Source organism: Oryza brachyantha, chromosome 2 (assembly GCF_000231095.2).
Source record: "Oryza brachyantha chromosome 2, ObraRS2, whole genome shotgun sequence".
Taxonomy (NCBI): Eukaryota; Viridiplantae; Streptophyta; class Magnoliopsida; order Poales; family Poaceae; genus Oryza; species Oryza brachyantha.
Window position 1 is genome coordinate 496700 of NC_023164.2, and position 23963 is coordinate 520662.

Consider the following 23963-nt stretch of genomic DNA (forward strand, 5'->3'; position numbering starts at 1 on the left):
AAATAGCGGCGAGTGGGTGGGTCGCCCTGACCTCCCGGTGAGCTTACCGCCGATCGTGCCACCCGCTGACAGGTGGGCCCCGCTGACCATACTGCATGATGGATGGGTCCCAGAAACCGCACAAGGATAAGGTGGGGCCCACCTCGTGTGGAAATTTTGCAGACTAGTACTGCCTATGTAAAAATACAAGTTTTGATTGATCGGTTATTCGAGAAAAAAGACTATAGTAGTGACTAATAATAAGAAATAAATAATGTTAGGAGAACATGTAAGAGATAAAATAAAAAAATCTTAAATAAGAAATGATTGGTTAAATAATTTAATAATAATATTTAAATGATAGAAATACTTATATTATATGATATGATTTTGACGGTATAAATACTTATATTTTGATACCGTTCTAGCTTGGTGCAGTGCATCCATACGGCCGGAGTGAGTCATCACTTCATCAGTGCTCACTAGCTGCGTGCTGCTGACGTGTCCATCTCCTCCTCCGTCAGATCTCTTCAACGGCGCCGGATTAATACCATAGTTAGCTTAGCTCATCCTCTTGATCGGTGGTACCTGATGAGTAGCGTTTCTGGATTTTCTTTCTTCTTTTTCAGGGGCTCAATTCTCAGTTTTTATCCATATCTCAAGAGTCCGTCTAGCGATTAAATGTTTAAAAATTTTAATTTCATCAATTAAATCCGATCACTGCTATTGAATAATAATCTAAAGACGTGCACGTAAGTCAAAAGGTCCATTGCATGTGTGTTTGATAGAAGAACAAATAATCAAACGTTTCATCAATAGTAAAAGTGATATCTCAATTCTCAATCAGAGAACTTGGCGAGCCATTTTTACTTACTGTGCTAATTAAGAGAGTAATCGCTTTTATTACCCCATGCATGAAAATCACTATCCTGGTAGAGCATGTGCAGTAATGCTAACTGGATGTCAATTTGCTACTAATTACTAGCAGAGTATGAGTGCACAGATTATCAAATTGTTGGGTTTGAGTCTGACAGATCCTAGGATGCACAGATCAATTTGCTAATATCTAAATGTGATGTAATAACCCATAAGTAATTGCAAAAGTAGCTACTAATAGATAGTTATAGCATCAACATATTTGTTCGTTCTCTTTCCATTGAAAAGAGAAAGGTAACACTTTCACCTTCGTCTTTTCGTTTCTACTTATATTTATAAGTTAAAATTTAAATTTTAGCCTTAAGTGTTGATTTTAGAATTTTTTTTACCATGATTATTTTTAGACTTAACTTTTAGATCACTAAAAACACGTATATAAAAAGTTTAGTCACAAATTATTTTTTATTTATAAAAGCTAAACAATCACCTCGGTGGTCTAAGCTACTTAAGAAAGAAAAATGTTTTTTTTTCTATTCTTAGTCCACTCTGATGATAACGATAGGGTGTTGTGGTGGGCACAAGGTCTACAACCAATTGCTCCCGGAAAGCTGCTTAAGATGAAGTGACATAAACAAAGATTTTTTTAAGGAAAATGTGCACACTATATATTATATTATATAAAACCCATCAAAGGGGGTACATTTTCTCAAATTCAAACAAGGTACAACAATATATATGACAGACTAGCAAACAGTCTGAAAATCATACAAATGTTTGAACTCGTGGCTGAGAAGATATCTGAATTTATCTTTCTGGTATGCTGTCACTTGTGATGGTACTGTACTATGTACTAGCTTTCCCTTTTGTAGTAGCATGAGAAAATTACTGAATGTTTGACGTACAACGCATAATAGTACTTTGTTTGGAAACAGAGATCTAGAAAATATATCAAACGAAAAGGAAGAGGTGAAATCTCATAAGATCTTGGAGAATATATTCTTTATTATTCCCCAAAATAATAGGACATGAGTGGTTGTATTTATGTATATGAATGTACTGAAACAGTAGTCAAATGCTTCCAAGATCTGAGTTTTCATGAAGCAGTACTAGACACCAATAATGCAATCGGTGGGTGTGCACTTGTATCTGACTACTAATTAGCCTTATGAATGAAAAAGCTTTGGATTTTAGCTCCCACAAAGCTGTCATCTTAAGCAAAAGGGAGAAATGTGTAGTAGACAATTACCTAGCTTGCACAATCAGAGCTTGGAAAGAAAACAACTGAACATGTGTTGGTTATCATGCTATAATGAAGATATTTGGACTGCAAACAACCCCTTGCATATTCTTTTTAGATAATAATCTTTTGCATAATGGTGAATATATATTGAAACACAGAAAGATGGTTGCTCACTAAGAAAACAGGTTATCTGGCACAAATTTGGCTTGAATTTTACATGGTAGTGTCGGTTGGTGAACTGTCCAGTAGTCTCATGTCCACATTTAATCATTTTCACATGAAAAAAAGATACCCAATGCAAGCACTGAACTTTATATTGGAAATGTAAAATAATTGCACAGTAATTAGGACACTAGAAAAATCAGTAAATCATTGCGAGTAATGTGAGTAGTCATCCTGCACGAGCTTGACTAATGCTTTTGGAAAAAGGAGTAAAGGAGGTAGAGTGAGATTCCTCACTTGTGGGTACATGACAAAACAAACCAATCTTGCTGTTGAACTGCATGATGTGATAAGATCAATCACCAGCACCAGAAATATCTCCTTTAATTGCGTGCATGGTTTATTCTTTACATGATTCTATCTAGAACAGTGCCAATTCTTCAGTCCATTCTGACTGTCCATGCTTACCTCCTCTAGCTATTTTCCTGGAAGACTTTGTTTGATGCACAGGAAGAGGCTAAAATAAAAATGATCATACATTCAGATTAGAGAAATCGGATTATACAAATGCTGAATTTAGCATTTACATGTGTGTGTGTGTATGTGTCTCCTCTGATGAAATAAGAACAGTAGATTGAACACAGGTTTGCAGTTACAACATCATGCAAGCTAGTATAAGAAACAAGAGAAGAGAAGAAGACAATTACTGTATTATTAATTAAGGATTTACAGAGAAAATTGACTCTGTAATTGCAGCATGAATGCTCACCAATAGGTTCACGTGGGTGAGCCAACAAGTTGGATGTCTACCCCAAAAATGGTTTGGGGCTGAATGCAACTGAAGGAAAGGAGGACCATGCATGCTCCAAAAGAATTGCGTCGACAGTACAGTAGTACTGCCTACCTAACTTAATCATGCTGCATTCAGACAGATATTTATGCACCAATACCACGTTTGATCTTGTCAGCATCGGTCCTAACCCTACAACTTGTTCATTGCATTTTTTTGGTTGGGGCATTCATTCAGGGAGTTTCAGTGCAAGGTGTATTTCTCTTCGGTTCAGTTCTACTGCAACAGAAACAGCTCAGTAAAAGGCCACCTGCTCCTGGTATATCCCACATCTCAGTCAAATTTCAGGGGTGCAATGAGCAAATTATTCTGAATTCTGAACTCTTGAAGATCAATCAGAAACGGTCCTACAGTTGATCAGCAGAATGATATATTTTTCATGGACAAAAATGAGTGAGCAGTCAGAAGATGGATGGATCGACTCGTCGACCCATTGCTGCATATCTCTCTAGCTGGTCTTTCTTTCAGACGATAGCAGCCTCCACCTTCTACTGTTCATCCTGGTTGCTCATTTGGATCTCCTTCAGCTTCATCGTCAGTGACAAAGACGACACAGCTGCGAGGGATCGATGTTGACATCTGCTGTTTCTTGTGGCCATGCCAATTAAATTAAATTATTCTTATTCTTAACTAGGTGATGGTCCATGGGAGAACAGAGCCAGTAGCTTATCGCCTTATCTGCATTTTGGATCTGTTCGTTTGTTCTAATGCAATTATCTAGACTCGGCTTTGGAAAAAAGAACTTCTACTTACAGCTGTGCTCTATGACCGTACATAAATTTTACGATATTCAAGAATGTATAAATTTTAGCACATTAGGACATCTACATACTACAGTGTGTAAACAACCGTTGTCTATTTGATATACGCAGATAGCTAAACAAAAAGTTATACCATAGTTTGTGTATTTGGTTGTTTGTACAATATTTAATACATCATCTTTTATGTCCTGTGTTTGTTATATGCAATTAATATAGGAAGTTTTTATCTAAAAAAGATTGCATGCAGCTTGAGAGGACATGCTTGAGCAATAGATGAATGAAGAGACGACGTCTAAGTTTATCTTGAGTTAATGATGACACGTAGAATGATTAATCTAACGTTGATGTATATAGTTGACTATTGTCCTCTTTGTTGTATATACCCTTAAAATATATAGTAAATAGATGTACTAAATTTTATATTAAAAATATGATAACTCTTGGTATTACCTTAAAGACTAAAAAATAACATGATCGTATTAATACACTAGTACTTCGTCTGGTTTTGATAATTGACGCATTTTAATTTGTTTAAACTTTTTTAGAGAAATTATAGACACATGATGTTATATTGTTGAAGTATGTATCAACATAAATATAACCATGCAACTTTCGCTCATCATAATATATTCATGTATAAGTTATTTGCGGTTAAAATGAGACGGCCGTGGCTGTGAGTGAGTAGTGTGAGCATGCAAGATTGCAAGTGGCTTCGTGTAGTACTTATAAGCTATGGGGACCTGACACCAAATCTTTGCAAAGCAATTTCGTAACTTAGCAACAAGACAATCGTGATAAACTTCCAGATTAATTTCCATGTAATTTGCAGCATAATTATCTCCAAGACTTTACTGCCAGCACGGCAAGGCCTGCAGGCAGGCAGCGCCGTCAAAATTATCTAGATTCAGATAACTTTCTCCATGACTGCATGAGACATTTTATACACAGTCAAAGAAAATATTTAGTTTTTTTTAGAAATTTACTGTTGTAATGTTAAAATTATCCTTGGTTTTGAGTAGCTATCAGCTATGGCTAAGAACCCGTTCTTTTTTAATTATGGATTATTTAACCAAAGCTTAAAAAAAGTTGTTCTCATAAGCCTATTTATCTTGTATATATTGATTAGAAGGCTTGTTTTAACATATCCATTGATTTTGTTTCTTAAAAGCATTCAATTTATCCCTATAATCAGGTAGATAATTCACGAAAATAATCCACTAAATTAGCTTTATGTGAGCTGTGCGATCATGGCGGAGTGCCTGGATAGATGCTAGGTGATCAGGGCCAATCCATGGTTGAGCCGATTCCTCGTTTGATGGAGAGTGGACAACAAGTGACCAGCATGCTGTCCATCACCAGCTAGGCAGCTAGTAGCACCATCGGTGTCACTGAAGATAGCTGACACTGACAGCGGCAGGCATTGCATTGCATTTGCGTGTGGAAATTACTAAGCTGACGCTAATCCTCCATCATGTCATCAACTTCTCATCGACCAGAATACAATATCTGTTGGTAGTTAATCCTTTTCTCAAGGAAAAATTGTGAGATATATTCAGACAAACTTAACTCAAATCAGAACACACTAGCTCAATTTGGTTGCCCAGCTCATCCAGATACTTTGCTCTAAGAGAAGAAGGGTTCTTGATGATCAAGAATTCAAGATAATATGACGTAGAAAAAATTGGGGCCGGATTGGGTAGTGGCACATGACCAATAATCTCAATCAATCAAGAAAGCCAATCAATCTTGCAGCACTGCAAATTAACCTTTTCCTTTTCAGGCCCTGGTGCCTAATATGATCCCAAAAGACGTCAACCGTAGTCCTTGATTGCAACTCCCAACAATTATATTGATATGACAGAAATAGAATAAAATAAAAGAATTTATCTGGTTTATATATATGTACTGCGTGATCTGGGTGTCATGTCACTCTGATCATATCCAGTTCTTTATTGATTACTCCGTCACTGCCTTTGTTTCATCTACTTCCAGTTCACTGTATTGGAGGAAGACTACATGAGAGCAACCAAAAGATGAACAGAAACAAGAATCTTGATCCTCATGCTTTGCATAGCGATAGCACTGTATGTATTTACTGTATTCCTGTTTGTAAAGAAAAAATGAACAAAGAAAGAAAGAAAACCTGAACAAATATAGTAGATGTGATTAAACTGAATTCGGCCTCCAATTTTTAAAGCAATCTCGGCCATCCATACTGGGCCATCAAATTCGGCCCATTACCAAAAAATATTACTCCCCCCGTTTTACAATGTAAAATGTTTGACTTTTTTTGCTTGCAATGTTTAACCCTTTGTCTTATTCAAAAATTTTTGAAAATATCATTTATTTTGCTTGTGGCTTACTTTATTAGCAAAAAAACTTTAAGCACGACTTATTATTTTTTATATTTGTACTAAATTTTTAAATAAGACGAATGATCAAATGTTACAACAAAAAATGTCAAACATCTTACGTTATTAAATTATGAAACAGAGTTAGTAGGACATTCCTTCAGCTACAGGCCCATTAGAATCTTCTAGGAGGCCCAATACATCGGCCCATGAACAATAAGACCCCATGGGGTATTGGATCGCTAGCAATACATCTTGGGCTGTTTATATTGGGCCTAGCCGATTACACGGGGCTTCCAGCCGTCCCCTCTTTCGCATCCGTTAGTACTGCTATCAACTTATTGTATGAATGGATATTTTTTTACTACGCCAACATCATTGACGTTTTCTATGAATAGGACGGTGCAATATCATTGGCGTCGTCCTCCAGCCACATGAGCACAACATAATGACTTTGATGATGCTACTAACGATATTGACGCCGTCTGTTCAACGATGACGTTTGTGTGGTCAAAAAGATTTATTCATGTAATAAGTTTTTCTAAAGGTCTATTTATAAAATAAATTTTAAAAAAACCAAAATATCAAAATTTCAGTCCGTGCTAAGCCTCGATGCTTAGATAGTACTTGCCTTTACCTCAAGAGCATGCATGCTTTCGTGCCAATGTTTGATTGATTGCAATTTGCAAGGCCCAACTAAAACAAGTTATAATTCATATTAACAAGAAATATACACGTGCACCACAGATGCAGCAACACTCGTGTCGAAAGCCAAGAAATAAATACATACACGATCTGGCTTTCATGTCACCCAACACTTAAACATGTCTTCAGTTCAGAGTTGAGAATTTCAAATCCGCGCCTTCCAGTTACAGATCGAGGGAAATACCATATTCAGACCAATTTCCAGATTTCGAATGTTTGCCTTTGTTAATGTCTCAAATAAGAGACTTTTCTCAAGTAAAAAGTTAATGCGGTTCTTTCTCGGAAGCATCTTCGATCATCAAACAGTAATGGTTGCCAATACTGGCTGGCTATATGAACAGGACACCATTTGAACTAACAGTAGCAGGCCGCAGGAGAGTAATAAAATGTACTTTTGTTTCTTCTTCTTCACATCACATGGAAATCAGAAGGAAGTAGGAAAGGAAAGGGCTGTTCTACACTCGACCAGAGTAACAAACTAATAAGAGAGAGCAAAGAGGGAGAATTAGTCTATGGTGTCTGCGAATGAAAAGACACCCCTCATCACCCCAACCCAACCCAAAAGGTGGTAGTAGTAGTAGTAGCAAGTCACCCCCTACAAGTAACCGCCGTCTCTTACAAAAATTGGCTTGTCCCCTTTGAATCAATCAATTGTCATCAAACCATCATCATCTACAGCTCGTCATGCTCGTCGTCGACGCCGCCCTCGCCGTCGGCGCCACCACCGGGGGCGCCACCGGACCTCTGGTAGACGGCGGAGATGATGGGGTTGCAGACGGCCTCGACCTCCTTGAGCTTCTCCTCGTATTCCTCCTTCTCGGCGGTCTGGTTGTCGTCCAGCCATTCGAGGGCCTCCTTGAGGGCCTCCTCCACCTTCTCCTTCTCCTCGCTCTCCAGCTTGTCGGCGAGCTTGTCCTTGTCGCCGATGGTGTTCTTCATGTTGTACACGTACGTCTCCAGCTGGTTGCGGGCGTCGATCCGCTCCTTCACCTTCTTGTCCTCCTCTGCGAACTCCTCCGCCTCGCGCACCATCCGGTCGATCTCCTCCTGGCTCAGCCGCCCCTTCTCGTTCGTGATCGTGATCTTCTCCGACTTGCCGGTGCCCTTGTCCTCCGCCTTCACGTTCAGGATACCGTTCGCGTCAACCTCGAACGTCACCTCAATCTGGGGGGTGCCCCTGCAAGTTTTCATCAAAACCAACAGATGTCAGACCACTGGATACATTTCTCAACAAATGTGCGTGCGCAACATCTCTTTTTTGGACATGAAGAACAAACCTTGGAGCTGGCGGGATGCCAGAAAGATCGAACTTGCCGAGAAGACGGCAGTCCTTGGTCATGCTGCGCTCACCCTCAAAGACCTACACACGAGACGAGATTCAGAGACGTTAGGTGGTCTGAGCTGACATTTCCAGATGGGGAAGTAATGTCAGGAGAAGGTTGCTTGTGTTTCTTACCTGGATGGAGACGGTGGTCTGCTGGTCCTGGTAGGTGGTGAACACCTGGGACTTCTTGGTGGGGATGACGGTGTTCCTCGGGATCAACTTGGTCATGACTCCACCAACAGTCTCGATACCGAGGGTAAGAGGAGCCACATCCAGGAGAAGGATATCTGCGTACCAAGATCAAATCACAAAGACAGGCATATGTAAGACAGATGATCACTGTTGTTACAAACTCAAAGGAGAATGTATGTGATCAAGGTCGAACCTTTGGTTTCGTCACCACCCTCGCCGCTGAGAATGCTTCCCTGCACCGCAGCACCGTAGGCAACAGCCTCATCAGGGTTGACACCCTTGTTGGGCTCCTTGCCATCGAAGTAGTCCCTGAGGAGCTGCTGGACCTTGGGAATCCTGGTGCTACCACCAACAAGAACAATCTCGTGAATCTGGCTCTTCTCAAGGCCAGCATCCTCCATAGCCTTCTTCACAGGTCCCATGGTCTTGCGGAACAGATCATTGTTCAGCTCCTCGAACCTGGCACGGGTCAGTGGCTCGGAGAAATCAGTCCCGTCAAAGAGGGACTCAATCTCAACGCGGACCTGGTGCTGGTTGCTGAGGGCCCTCTTGGCACGCTCAGCTTCCCTCCTCAATTTTCCAAGAGCACGGTTGTCCTTGCTAATGTCCTTGCTGTACTTCTTCTTGATCAACTTGATGAAGTACTCCATGATTCTCTGGTCAAAGTCCTCACCTGCGGAGATGAGACATTTCAGACAAATGAGTCAATCGCAGGGCACTATCCAAAGATAATAGGATGCAAGCTAACTACAAAAGGCAAGTAATTAGTTTAAAAGCAAATAGAGATATTGCCAATCTCCTTGCAAGGAACAAAGGCAGTACAGTATCAATTCAATAGTATGCTGACTTTTCCACCAAACAAGAGGCCTTTCTGAAACGTCATGGGACAGCATGTGTACACGTAAAAATACCTATTCACAATGATATGTTGCTAAAAAAAACATTGAATAGACTACAGCAATGATGATTAATAGATGCATAAGTTAAGTAGATAATGGCAAATTGAACTTGTGATATACCTCCAAGATGGGTGTCACCATTGGTGGCCAACACCTCAAACACACCGTTGTCAATGGTCAAGATACTGACATCAAATGTCCCACCACCAAGGTCAAAGACAAGGATGTTCTTCTCACCACCCTTCTTGTCCAAACCATAAGCAATAGCAGCAGCAGTTGGCTCATTGATGATCCTAGCAACATTCAGGCCAGCAATGACACCAGCATCCTTGGTTGCCTGCCTCTGCGCATCATTGAAGTACGCTGAAAGCATGAACAAAAAAGAAGTGAGCAATGGCATCCACAGAATCACCACTAGATTGAGCAAGCAGATGAATGGCTTGTGATCACTAACCAGGAACAGTGACGACTGCATCATTGATCTTCTTGCCAAGGTATGCCTCAGCAGTATCCTTCATCTTTCCAAGGATCATAGCACTGATCTCCTCAGGGCTGAAGACCTTGTTCTCTCCATCCCTGATCTTGACCTGAATGTAAGGCTTACCATCCTTGTTCACAATCTGGTAGGGGACAAGTTTCATGTCCCTCTGAACTTCCTTGTCTGCAAACCTGATGAATATTTTTACAGGTCAGGGACCAGTGATCAACAACAGGTAAAAGGAGCAGGCATTGGGTAAAGTGGTATTACTTTCTTCCAATGAGACGTTTGACATCAAAGATGGTCCTCTCTGGGTTCACAGCTGCCTGGTTCTTGGCAGCCTCACCGATGAGCCTCTCGCTATCGGTGAATGCAACCCATGAGGGTGTGATACGGTTACCCTGGTCATTGGCGATAATCTCCACATGACCATTCTTGTACACACCGACACACGAGTAGGTTGTACCAAGATCAATACCAATCACGGTACCGAGCTTCTTGGTCTCCTCCTTTGCAACTGAAAATGCAAACAGGGATCCTGCAAACAAACAGAGCAGCAGTATGTAAGCTACGTGTTCCATGTATTCATCATTGCATCTCAATAGTATCAAGTTGTATACACATACACAGATACATATAATTAATGTGGTTTTAAAAACAGTAACATAAATTATGACTTTCAATTCATCCACAGATCCACCTTTCCTCATCCTCCCCCTTGAGACCAATGTACTTCTAAGGTGAAAATCTAGGCAACCCATTTCATCAATGCCATCCTAGCGCATTATGTCCCCTAAATGATTTAAGTGTTGCGAGCTTGGTACAAATTGAGAGATCCTACAAATATTTTCCTAACGTACTAAGCAGAGTTTTGAAAGTAAAACTAGTACCAAAGCAGATGACAGATCGTGGCATCAATTCAACCAAATCAGCATAATAGCATATCATGTTCGATCTCCAACCCAATCACTGGACTACATTAGTTCACCGCATAACAGAACTAACTAAGATAAACCATCAAACGAACCAGTGAATCAGTAAACACTACACCCTCGTTTTCCTCAACCCGAGTCGCCACCTTCACCGATCAGTGTCATCTACCTAAACACGCACGATCCATCAGCGCCGCTCTCAAACCATTCAAAAACAAGGCAACCCGGAGATCCGTAACCCCGGCAACCGCCTCAGATCGAGCTCCACTCCAGCACAAACAACAAACCTAGACGCGCGACCAATCACAGATCCAAACCATAGAACCCAGGATCGCACGCACGCACGCTCACGCACCTGCGAGCAGGACGCCGAGCAGGAACGCGCACCCGCGAAGCCGATCCATCGCCGCCGCCGCCACGACGCGTCGCTTCTGGAAGCTTCTCCTCTCTTCTTCGAACTCGTGCGTTCGCGTCTTCCCGATCCGAAAATCGCAAGCGAGTTTTGGGTTTATGGGATGGGAGGGGCGATTTATAAGGGAGGTGGCTTGAATGGGGCCGAGATCGCGTCGCGTTGGCCGGGACGTCATGGGTCTGAGCTGGACCAGTGGGAGGGCGCCACGTGGATGCCCGGACCAATCGCGGTGGCCTCTGTGCTGGGGGGTTCGCGGCCGTCCGTGGGGGTCGATCCGACGGTTGGGATCGTCCCACGGGCGCCGCGCTGCGGGATTGGTTGGGTGGCGTGGCCTTGCCGTTCGCTACTGGTCGCCTCGCGTTTACTGCTCGTGGCCTCGCCAGAGCTGACATGTGGACCTGATTTTCTTTTTCACCTAATACTTTTTTGGTTTTTTTTTTTAATGTCGTTGATTCTTTAAAAGAAAATTTACTTCGCAGTCGATATTTATTCTACTCTTAAACAACTATTACAAAATCGGTTAATCTACAAAATATAGAAATCTTACGGAAAAAGGACTCCGCATATTTAATTGTTTTGATTAAAGATAAAACAAATGTTTAGGTACAATCAGTAAGTTTGTTGAGGAATTATATTTACAGAAGCATGGAATAAATAATTTATACAAATAGTCCGGTGAGGAAGTTGAAAATAATAATACTTCTGATGTTATGATTTATCTTCGGTGGAGTAAAATTGCAATTTACAGCAATTTTAAAGGAGAAATCGTCACCCAAAGAAACTCATTTCACTAAATAAAATTGAGGTCGACATCGTCCATCGAACAGTACGCAAGTTTAAACAGACGTCTGTTGACTGATACCATCCGACCAATTTTTGTCATTATGAATTGAGAAAATTGAACTCTGCTTTTGACCACCCAACAAGATTCTTCCAACAAAAAAAAAAACACATCCGCGTGACAAAGATATCTTTGCACAAGACTGAGCAATTTAGACAAAACAACATTATATGCTTCATGATACGACGACTCGAGAAGAAGCCAACACTTGATCACATCAACTTTGCATTCACCGAGTCTACTGAATAACTGAATTGAAGTTCCAGCTTCCAGCTACAGTGGTCAAAGCAGTACAGAATCAAAATATATACACAGCCGCGCGACTCAAACGCTAAGCCTACTAAATTAGGCTAAACATATATAGTTTCCTCTAAAACTGCTGCACTTTCTGAATTCAGATCAACTACTTACACTAACTACCAACGTGAGTGGGCTAGCACACCCCTTTACGACAAAGTATTGACAACATCACTAAAGGATACAACAAAGATGCGACTAATGGGCGTGGCTCGCATCATCATCCCCACCAGAAAGCAACCAGCGTAGATACTCCGTGCCGTTGTCCAACGATGAAGCATCGCCATCCATGGTGACCCTCTTGCGTGTAAAAGTTTCGACAGTCACAGATTTCTTCTTCCGTCCACCTCTTGGGCACGAGCGCAACTGCTCGTCCATCTCCATGAAGTTAGCCTGGATGAGGTTAAAGCCTTGTCAGTTGTCACAAATGCACGAAAGAGCTAAAAGATCGGTGAGCAAGACTCACTTGGGTGTATACATGAGCACTGGATTTCTCATGGTTGTCCCTGACATGCTTGTATGGAAACACCTTTTCACACCCCGTGTATCGACATGCGAAAGGCTTGATTTGATCATGGCATGCCTTGAGGTGTTTCGTTAAATTTGATTTCTGCAATGGATGGGGACAGGAACAAGTTACAGTCTGTGTCATATGCACCTAAAGCCACCGTTAAAGAAGAGGAAAACAACATACTGTCAGAGGATATTAGACTTACATTGGAAAAGGAGCATCCACAGCCCTCGAAGCTGCATTTTATCCTTTCCGTAGATGGGGCCCCTTCATGGGCTCGTAGGTGCCTCTTAATGTTCTTCTTCAGGTATTTCTCCCCACAGATAACACACTGAATATATTGATGGCATGCCTGATTATGAGCCCTCAAACATTCAACATTTGTGAACATCTTCATGCAGCCTGGTTCACAGCAGACTACTTCCACATAGTCCAATTTCACTGCCAGAACAACACAAATAAACTTAAATTCAGAAAACACCAGTGGCATTATTACAGTTTGTAATTATGAAATTTACAAGGAATCTCCTGATCTATTAAGAGTAATAACTGAGGGCATACCATGTGACTCTTCATGTTTCTTCAGCTTTGAAGCATACATGAAAACCTTGTTACAGCCCTCCTCCTTACAAACAAACTGCTGGTTGCTTTTAGTAGCATTTCCATCCTCGTGGATTTCCTTTACATGCCTTTGCATATTTGCCTTGATATTGAACGTCCTACCACAACCATCCATAGGGCAGGTAAACAACCTCCCTTGATGCTTAAGCAAATGACGGTTCAAGTGATCTTTCCTTTTATAGCTGAAGGGGCAGTCTTCAAGTGGGCACATGAAGGATCTCTACAATCAAGAAGAGAATGATCAAACGAGTCAAAACTAGCATGGCTGTAAGCTTACTCATTTCTTTTTATGCTTATAGATTATCAAGGAAACTGATTAACTGAATATAATGCAGTGAATCCCTAAATATTCAGCATTTTCCATTAACATGATAAAAGACAAAGGAGACTATGATCACCATAGCGAGCTGAGAACCAATGAAGAATGGTCCTAGCTTTCTGAGGTGACATTTTGATATCGGATCCTCTCACCTCATCTCAAAGCTCCCAAAAGGATGCCAGGAGACATAGTAGGATGAATGAGGGATATTGCTAACCTTATTCTCCAAAGGATCCATAACCCATTCAATACTTATTAACTAAATATCCATGCAATGGAACAGATTTATTAGCAAAAAATCCTGTATAGGTACTTATCAGCAAAATCATCATATATAATTTGCAACTGAGCATACTGTAATTGTGTACATGATTACGCCATTACGGAGATATCAGCACCATAGCGAGCTATATGAACCTATTAAAGAAGGTCCTAGCTTTCTGAGATGATATTTTTATTTTCGATCCTCTCTTTCCTCCACCTAAGACCTCCAAAACCAGGTTCCAGAAGCCCAAAGAGTGAAAGTGAACATTAGAACAAAGGAGAAGATACTCTCCCAAATTCACTGTGTGGATCCATTTCACAATATTTGCATCATCAAAAAATGTTAAATAGTTATCAACCAGTCAAAATTAAATAGTTATTTGTTTTCACTACTCTTCATTACTAATAAAAACTAAACATATCATGCATAGAGTACCAAGGCAAACAGATCAAAAATGCATTCCAGCACACGTGTATGCATTAAAGGCAAACAATACAACATTAGTACTCGTTGAAGCAAGGAGATGCTGCAGACTATCCCATGAAATAACATAGTAATTTTAAAAATACAAAAAAAGAGTAAACAAACAAGGACAAACCTCCTGAAAGAGCGTGAGGAGGCAATCCTGTAGGAGCTTCACAGGAGGTCAACCCAACCTGTTACTAGTCCAGACAAGATCAAATATGCCTCATCGCATGTTGGAGTTCTTTGGGATCCAATGCTTCACACTGTTAATAATCTAAATCCTGCAAATGCTTGTTTTAGCAAATTGAATAAAAAGAACAATTTCTCTGAACTAGATCAACAGATGGAGAAACACTATATAATAATAAGAATATTACATTTCAATGTTTTCCATAAAAACTAGACCCACTTAGGAGCTACCAGCACCATTAAAACAAAAAAAAAATCATATTGCATTCACATATGAGAAATACAAACCTCATCTAAATGACTTAGCATATGCTGCTTGAGATGAGCTGGCTTCTGAAAAGAAGCACCACACTCTTGGCAGTTGTGGTCACCTTCCTGAACAATCTTTTCTCCGTTTGACTTGTAGATTTCTGATTCGTCCAGTTCCTCCTATAGACAAAATTGGAGCGAGGGCATCAGAAATTCATACAATGATTCAAATAGACAAGAGAAGAAATCGACAAAAACACAAACATATCCAATCAGAGAACCAAATAAACATTACAGTCAAATAACTAAATTTAATAAATACAATCTATGTTGCATTTAAACACATAAGGCATAAAATGGACCATAATCCTAAAATGTCTTCAGAACTATATACCTTATGATGTGCAGCCATGTGAGCTCGGATGAGACATTTCTTGGACCTAACAACCATGCAAAATTCACACTTGTAGCGTCTTATATCCCTGTAATGTGTCGCTCCTTCAACCTTTGTATCTCCATCAATCTCATCTCCAGAGTACATCTAATAACCAGATAGTTAGAAATTTGACACACATAAACAAGATTTTCAAAGACTAATAAAACATTCAGAGGTAGCTTTCCTGTCAGCAAGATAACTGTAAAATGAAAAGAATCAAGTCCATAAGTGAATCTGGGACGACTTACAGAGTTACAGTCTTACTCTTCTTTCAGCCAAGTGAACAAACAAAATATAAATATAGCATAGTTTTGCAGGTTTACAAACAGTATGACATCTAGAAAAACTACCTACAATTCTGCATTTTCATTGAAATACTATGTAAAAACTCTTACATCTGGCTATAGCTAATTGGTTAATCAAACGAATCAAAACAAAGCCATGGTGCCTAGCCATTAACAAAAGGGAAAGAAATGAACAATAAATGTTTCTAGGGCATGTGTTCTCCATCAGTTAACACTAATTGAAATGGTACTGGATCCATCTTTAGATGCCTAGCCATGTTTTCCAAGGTGCCATAAATTTCCCTTCTAGAATCATGTGTCTTGTCCTCTACCAAGAATTCATGAACAACACCATCAACTTCAATCCAACTGCAACCTGGTGTTTTGTATATTTTTTTGCTTAACATCTGCTTCCTCATATCTAGAGCTTCTTTCCATCTATTTGACGAGGCATACATGTTCCAAAGAAGTACATAAACCCCATCATCCCCAGGTTCTCTCCTTATAATTTCCTTTCCAGCGATCTCAGCTAACCTATCATTACCTCGAGCTAGACATGCACTAAGAAGTGACCTCCAGATAACAATATCAGGCTCCACATCCATATGATCTATTAGAGCTTCTGCTTCTTCTAGAAGTCCACCCCGTCCTAAAAGATCAACCATGCATCCATAGTGCTCAAGCCGGGGATCGATATGGTAGACTTCACGCATTTCACGAAATAATTCCCTGCCTTCTTGTATTAACCCAGCATGGCTGCATGCAGACAAAACTGAGACAAATGTCACACTATTTGGAGGTGTCCCAGACCTTAGCATATCCCAAAAGAGCTCAACAGCTTTCTTGCCATCACCCTGGACAGTGAAACTTGAAATCATAGTTGTCCATGTGAATGCATCCTTCATCTGGACTTCTTCGAATACGGAAAATGCCATATGTATGCTTCCACTCTTTGCATACATATCAATCAGAGCATTTATAACAATTATATTCATAGTTGCATTAGATTTTATTCCATACCCATGAATGGCACGTCCAAGATCCAAAGCACCAATATCAGCACAAGCTGATAACACCCCTACAACTGTAATATGAGTAGGGCGGTGGCCTTCCAAAAGCATCCTACCAAATAGCTCAAGACCTTGAATAGGCTGCTTGTCTTGAACATGACCAGTGATCAAAGCTGTCCAAGAAACTGTGCTCCTGATAGGCATCTGATAAAAGAACGGCAAAGCTGAATCCACACCAGCACACTTGATGTAACTATACAGCATGCTACCCCAAGTGATATCGTCTCTCCGAAGCATTCTATCAAACACGGTTTGGGCAGGCTTAAACTTCCCACATCTACTATACATGTCAATCAAAGCATTACAAACGACCAATTCGGAATCCAGTCCACACTGACAAATCAGACCATGAACCGCCCTACCAATACGTTGGTCCCCTAACCCACCAGAGGCTGAGAGGGCACCGACAGCAGCAAAGCCGTCAGGTCTGTGGCCAGAGGCAATGGCATGTGAAAACACTGATAAAGCTTTCTGGTGGTTATCTAACTGGAGATGAAGGGACATGAGGCTCGTGAAGGAAACAATATCAGGGTTGGGGATTTCATCGAACAACCTGCACGCATCGGTGGCGCAGCCAAATTCAGCATAGGACCGAAAGATTTTACAGGAAACAGATTGGTGGCTGGGGTGGAGGCCATGGGCAAGGGCCTGGGCATGGATTCCTTGGAGCTCTCTTATGGTTTTGCACTGGTTGAGAAGATGGTGGCAAATACTTCTATTCATCCCCCTTCCTCAACGCAACAAGCTCTCTCGAACAGCAACACCTGGAATTACAGCTAAAATTACTAGGAAAACTACAACTCAGAAAAATACTCACTCACACTGCTTCAGGAACTAATTGCGTGTTGCTCATAACCGCGAAGAACACTGACCACAATCCCAGAATCCCCACGGGTAGGATCGATTTGAAGTGCTAGTTCAAGCTTATGGCCACTCGAACTCACCGACCGGCGGCAACTAGATCGGAGAAATACTCGCGCACGCATCGATTAGCCACAACAATTGTCTTTGCAAGCGAGCGAGAATGGGATGATCACCTTGAGATATTCGGCGGATTCGGGACTTGGAGATCCTCGCTTCGATTACTGTGATCTCCCGCGCCAGTCGAAGGAGAGCAGCGGCGATGGCCGATGGCGGCGGCGGGAGGGAGGGAGGGAGGGAGACGCGAATGGCACCGAAACCCTAGAGGCTGGGTGGTGGGCTTTTCCGCAGTCCGAATGGGCCACGAATTATAGGTTGGGCCTTCGCACAAGGCTTCCACTGGTGGGCTGGCCCGGCCTGGCCCGCTCGTGCTCTTCTCTTCTCACCCTCTTCCGCCGGCGAGAATGCGTAGGACGGCGAGGCCGCGGCGTGCTCGAGGTAAGGAAACCTCTCTCTCCCCCTCGCCGTGTGTACGTTTTCGCTTGCTGCCACGAGCCTGCCCTTGTTGATGTCTACTAGATCGGTGGATCCAACTCCAAATCTCCAATTAGGGATAAGCAAGCGAGCAACAAGGTGCGCTCAAAATGCCGCCCTAAAATAAAATTTCTTCTGTGGACTTCGGTTCTGTCCGATCGCGAGTCTCCAGCGCTGGCCGTGGCTATGGCGCCGAACACATTGCGTTGGTAGTTTACTGTGTTGGTACAATTTGCAGTGAACGAACCCATTACCTCGCCATTTCCATCATTATTTTCCAGAATATCACTATTTGACAACCTTGGTATTGGAGCATAAAGGTTCAGATCTGATATATATAAGCGATGACAGTTTACTCAAATTTTGTCTAGTTATGCAGGTTGATTATTTTGATTGATGTACAGTTGTTAACAGTTCAATTCAGTTTGCTTTTGGTTTTAGTTTGTTAAGGTAGTAACTATCTCTATTTTCATGTACTTTACATGCTAATTCATGATCATCTAAATTGAATTTAGGCTGGGTCGCCTGAATTGCAGACGACCAAATTCATTAAGATTATGGGGGAGAGTTACAGAGTTAAAATTACATCGACAAGAGGGCTGTCGAGGTGAGCAGAAAAACCGGCCTAAAGTCCGGTTAGGGTACAGAATCGCGGCATGCGAACTACTCGCTATTTATTTTGAACACCTCTGCTGCTTTCCAAATGACCACCTCTTCTTTGATCTTCTGGAACAACTGCACTGCCGTTGCTTGTTCTTGGTTGAAAATCCGATCATTTCTCTCCTTCCAAATCATCCAACAGCATAGCTGCATAAGGCAGTCAAAATTCTTCCTGTAGCTGGTTCGACAAACGGATCTCACCTTGGTCCACCATTCCCCCAGCTCTCCCCCGGCTTCATTTGGCAACAGAAAAACCAGCCCGGTCCATTGCCTCAAGAGCCTCCAAATTCTTGAGGTGTAGTCACAGGCAACAAACAAATGAGCACAATCCTCGGCTGCCACTCCACATAGTGCACAGGCCGGCTGATGTGGCCAACCCCGCTTAATCAGATTGTCCGCTGTTAGGCAACGCTGTCGATCCGCTAGCCACATGAAGAATTTCACTTTGCATGGTGCCCTTGACTTCTAGATTAGTTTGCCACATAGAGATTTTGTCTTGGTGATGAAGAACAGCCATACGTTTCAGCCACCGTAAAAATTCCTTTTGATGAGTTCTTCCACAATATCTCGTCTTCTTGGCCAGGTGTTAGCTGGACCTGTTGGACATCATCCCAAATCTGAAAGAATTCTTCCAAGGCCTCGTTCGAGGGGGCACCCTTTATATCTCGCACCCACCGGTTACCTTGCAACCCTTGCGCCACCGTTTTACCAGTTTTCTCGATATGACTTGCAATTAGCTGTTTGGAGGACAAATGCTTCCTCCCGGCAGCCAATCAGCCCGCCAGAAATCAGTACCTCGACCATCCTTTATAATGTGCTTTGTCGACGAGAAGAAGAGATCTTGCATTTCTTTATTCGGCTTAGGCAAGTATAGTGCCCACGGTCGATCACTATGTTCATTCTTTCGTGCCTGCCATTTCATCCTTATTGCTTTGCCTAGGAGGTTGATGTCCTTGATTCCCAGCCCACCATTGGACACCGGCATGCAATCTGATTGCCATGCGACCAAACAGTGCCCGCCATTTATCTCCTCTTGGCCCTTCCAAAGGAAACCCCTGCATTTTCTGTTGATATCTTTCATTGCCCATTGCGGTAACTCGAGTACTGTGAGCCAGTGTATTGGTAGGGCCATCAAGACCGATTTGATGAGGGCTAAGCGATCTCCTGTGGAGAGAAATTTTGGTTTCCATCCTGCAATCTTCTTGGCGAATTTGTCTAGCAACGGTTGCAAGTAAGGTTTTGTTAATCTTCTCAGAGATAATGGGAGGCCAAGGTAGGTTATCGGAAAGGTCTCCACTTTACAGCATAGGATAGCTTGGATCATTGATGTTGATTCTTCAGAGCATCTTATTGTAGTGATGGCACTCTTGGTAAGATTTGCTCGCAGCCCAGTCGCCGCCCCAAACAAAGTTAGAATCTCCCTAATACCATGAGCCTCCTGGGCAGTGGGCCTGAAGAAAATCATAGCATCATCAGCATAAATGGATATAGATGCAGCTCTGCAGTCTTGTTCCATTCTTGTGATAACACCAGCCGTGGTTGCCTAAATTGAATTTTCCCTATCAAAACTTTCAAGGGTTCTTTGACTTGTCTCCTGCGCCTTCATATGCTATAAATATTAGGATGACATTAAGCCCACAGTTGGAATGCAGTAACAAGATGATGCTTGTGATCTTCTCTTTCCATCCTAGAACTGGTTCCTCTTCAAGTTCATGCTCTGCCAAATGCCAATGAACTTTCCATGCTGGAGCTAATTCAATGTGTTTACCCTTTGCAGTTAAACCCTTCTCCTTTCCCTGACATATTGCCCCTAGTAACTTATTTGAGAAATTGGTCTTTAGACTGAAAGTGGACAAGAATGATGAGGCCTGTAGGTATGAAGAAGTTGCATTTTTTGTTCATGTGCTATTGGTCAAGAAGCCAAACTGTTCGCTGCTGTGACAGGTAATTTATGGACACTGCAAGGTGGATGTTAGAGTTCTTCCAATTTATTAGCTCCATTTCTTTCCTCCTACTATTTTTAGTTACAGAACATTCATTTCCATTTGTTTGCATGAGCTCACTGCTCTTTATTTGGTTCATGGTACTAATAATAACATCTGCAGGTATATGTTACAGATTAAACACTCAAAAATAGCAGAACAGTAACAAAATTAAGAAAAGGCAAATAAGCTATAATTGGAAAGAACTGTCTGGTAATTGATTGCCTAGCTCTCTATAAAAGCCCCCCTTTCTCCCCTTCCACCATTGCTGCCAGCATTTGATTCTGTGTGCATGTCTTGGTTTGATTTTTCAAACCAAGACATACACACAGAATCAAATAATAATTAAAGTTTCTTAGTCCCAAAAGGATACATATATAGTTTCCCTACAATACAATGGAGATTTTCAATGATTTACAGGAAGACATCTCAACAGAGCATGCCTTTGAGGCAGAGCCGGTGCCATCGTTGTCAGAGACAATAACGCCACGGTCGCTGGTGTTTAGCTTCATCATTGGCGCAACTCTCAGTGTCGTCGCCATGAAAGTCACCTTGAGCTCAGGCTTCATCCTTTCTTTGAGCATCCCAGCTGGCCTCCTAGGGTTCTATGTATCCCGTGCTTGGATCCGCATTCTTGACTACTTTGCGGTGTCACACCTACCGTTCACACGCCAAGAGAACACCATCATCCAGACATGTGTCGTCGCCTGTACCTCAGTCACATTCACTGGTATATATAGACACCTGAAAATATTGGTTGATAGAATTATCTGCACTCTATTCTGTTTAGAGATTTGCTTCGGTCCAACAAAAAAGTACTTTGTTGGACTGAAGCAAATCTCTTCTGTTTATCTTTACTGTAACCATACTTTCTTACATAGGTGGGTTTGGGACATATATTCTTGCAATGAGCAAGAAAGCAGCTGGAGGCGATGTCAAGGATGACAACAACATTGAGGAGCCAAGCATTGCCAAGATGATCACCTTCCTCTTCCTCATCAGCTTTGCTGGCATGTTCATCATCATGCCCTTCAGGAAGATCATGATCATTAGGCACCGGTTGACATATCCCAGCGGCACAGCGACGGCACACCTCATCAATAGCTTCCACACACCTCAAGGTGTCAAACAAGCAAGGTAGCATCAATTAAACTTTACATGAAAACGTTGCTTGAATGAAGCAATCAAATTAACAATCTTTGTTTGCAGGAATCAAGTGACGTTATTGTTTAAATCATTTGGGGGAACCATGGCATGGTCATTCTTCCAGTGGTTCTTCGCCTCCGGGCCAGGCTGCGGCTTCAAATTCTTCCCAACATTTGGACTTGAGGCATATAAACACGGGTACGCAAGAACTAGTAATGAATTATTGTCTCCGTCCCTAAATTTTTGACGCCGTTGACTTTTTTATAAAAGTTTGACTATTTGTCTTATTCAAACTTTTTTGTCAAATATGTAAAGTTATATATATGTATAAAAGTATATTTAACGATAAATGAAATGATATAAAAACAATTAATAATTATGTAAATTTTTGAATAAGACGAATAGTCAAACATATATATATATATATATGTCAACGACGTCAAATATTTAGGAAATGAGAGAGTAGCTTGGCGGCTGATTGCGAAATGGTGATTAAATTGGTGTTCTTCCATTTTGTCAGGTTCTTCTTCGATTTCTCCATGGCTAATGTCGGCATCGGCATGATGTGCCCGTACATGATCGTGTTCTCCATGCTCATCGGCTCCATCATCTCGTGGTGCATGATTTGGCCGTACATCCAGACCAAAGAGGGCATCTGGTACCCGAGCAACCTTGGCCCTGACAGCCTCAGCGGCATCAGGGGCTACAAGGTGCTGATCGGCTTGTCCATGATACTGGCCGACTGCCTCTTCGTCTTCCTCAGCATCATGGTCCGGACAGCATGCGCCATGGTCAAGCGGCGGCAGCAGGCATCCCATGGTGTTGGTGGTGGTGGTGGTGGTTGTAATATGCAGCAGCCGTTCCAGTGCCTCGACGCCACTGATCGGCCGGCGAGGAGCTTCGACGACCGGCGCAGGGCGCAGGTGTTCCTCCGCGACGAGATCCCGAACTCGGTCGCCATCGGCTGCTACGTCCTCCTGTCGGTCGTCTCCATCGTCGCCATCCCCCTGCTCTACCCGCAGCTGAGGTACCACCATGTCGCGCTCATCTACCTCGCCGCGCCCATCTTCGCCTTCTGCAACGCCTACGGCTGCGGCGTCACCGACATAAACCTGGGCAGCACCTACTGCAAGATCGCCATGCTGGTGTTCGGCTCGTGGATCGGCGTCAAGGGCGGCGGCGTGATCGCCGCCCTGGTCGCCGGCGGGATCATGGTGTCGATCCTGGGCACCGCGGCCGACCTCACGCAGGACCTCAAGACGGGGTACCTGACGCTGACGTCGCCGCGGGCGGTGTTCATCAGCGAGGTGATCGGCATGACGCTGGGCTGCATCATCAACCCCACCGTGTTCTGGGCGTTCTACAAGATGAACCCCAGCGCGGCCGGCGGCGACATGAGCGACACGCCCTACGCCAAGCTGTACCGCGGCTTCGCCATGCTCAGCGTCGGCGAGGAAGGCCTGCCCGGGCACAGCATGTTCCTCTGCAAGCTGTTCTTCGCGCTCGCCATGGCGCTCAGCGCGGTGCGGGAGGTGGCCAACCGGAAGCAGTGGCGCGTCCGGCGCTACATCCCGAGCACCATCGGCATGGCCGTCGCCTTCATCATGCCGCCGCGCATGCCCGTCGGCATGGCCGTCGGCAGCCTGGTGGCGTACCTGTGGGAGAAGGCCGACGCCGCCCGCGGCCGGATGCTCTCGCCGGCGATGGCGTCCGGCTTCATCTGCGGCGACGGCCTCGGCTCGCTGCTGCTGTCCACGCTGACGCTCGTGCACGCCACCGCCCCCATCTGCATCAAGTTCTTGGCTCGAGGTGACAACGACAGGTTGGACGCCTTCCTGGCAACACTGCCGGCGACATAGCCTTGCTGCCTTGCAGCTCAACATGCTCCATTGTTTAGGGAAATTTGAACACTTCAGGTGTCAAAACTTCTGTACATACATGTATCCTCGTCATAGGACTTAATTAGGATATCCTGGCAAAACTGTGTTAATCAAGCTTCAGCTCAGTTTATAAACACAATTCTGCTCTATTAATATTTGTCTCCATGGTTGGAATTCGATGAAAGCATGCGT

At 42.8% G+C, this 23963-nt stretch overlaps 4 protein-coding genes across 4 annotated transcripts; 1 reads left to right on the plus strand and 3 right to left on the minus strand.

Moving 5' to 3' along the window:
• Nucleotides 1-7297: 7297 nt before the first annotated feature.
• Nucleotides 7298-11208, minus strand: LOC102704311 (heat shock 70 kDa protein BIP1). The gene is made up of 8 exons (XM_006648166.2): nucleotides 11105-11208; nucleotides 10088-10355; nucleotides 9794-10008; nucleotides 9460-9702; nucleotides 8634-9113; nucleotides 8381-8535; nucleotides 8202-8284; nucleotides 7298-8101 (listed from the first exon to the last, which is right to left on the minus strand). Exons 1-8 carry the CDS (start codon nucleotides 11151-11153, stop codon nucleotides 7597-7599), a joined length of 1998 nt encoding a protein of 665 aa, XP_006648229.1. The 5' UTR covers nucleotides 11154-11208; the 3' UTR covers nucleotides 7298-7596.
• Nucleotides 11209-12121: 913 nt separating this feature from the next.
• Nucleotides 12122-17861, minus strand: LOC102706070 (transcription factor IIIA-like). Its single transcript, XM_040521303.1, has 7 exons — nucleotides 17746-17861; nucleotides 15313-15459; nucleotides 14958-15098; nucleotides 13372-13651; nucleotides 13016-13251; nucleotides 12766-12909; nucleotides 12122-12692 (listed from the first exon to the last, which is right to left on the minus strand). Exons 2-7 carry the CDS (start codon nucleotides 15457-15459, stop codon nucleotides 12498-12500), a joined length of 1143 nt encoding a protein of 380 aa, XP_040377237.1. The 5' UTR covers nucleotides 17746-17861; the 3' UTR covers nucleotides 12122-12497.
• Nucleotides 15469-17537, minus strand: LOC121053622 (pentatricopeptide repeat-containing protein At2g22410, mitochondrial-like). The gene has a single exon (XM_040521302.1). The coding sequence runs from the start codon at nucleotides 17429-17431 to the stop codon at nucleotides 15845-15847; it is 1587 nt and encodes a 528-aa protein (XP_040377236.1). The 5' UTR covers nucleotides 17432-17537; the 3' UTR covers nucleotides 15469-15844.
• A 3154-nt stretch (nucleotides 17862-21015) lies between the features above and the next one.
• LOC102706352 (probable metal-nicotianamine transporter YSL7) lies at nucleotides 21016-23921 on the plus strand. The gene is made up of 4 exons (XM_006646720.2): nucleotides 21016-21475; nucleotides 21627-21882; nucleotides 21955-22089; nucleotides 22412-23921. Exons 1-4 carry the CDS (start codon nucleotides 21142-21144, stop codon nucleotides 23748-23750), a joined length of 2064 nt encoding a protein of 687 aa, XP_006646783.1. The 5' UTR covers nucleotides 21016-21141; the 3' UTR covers nucleotides 23751-23921.
• The last annotated feature ends 42 nt before the right edge of the window (nucleotides 23922-23963 follow it).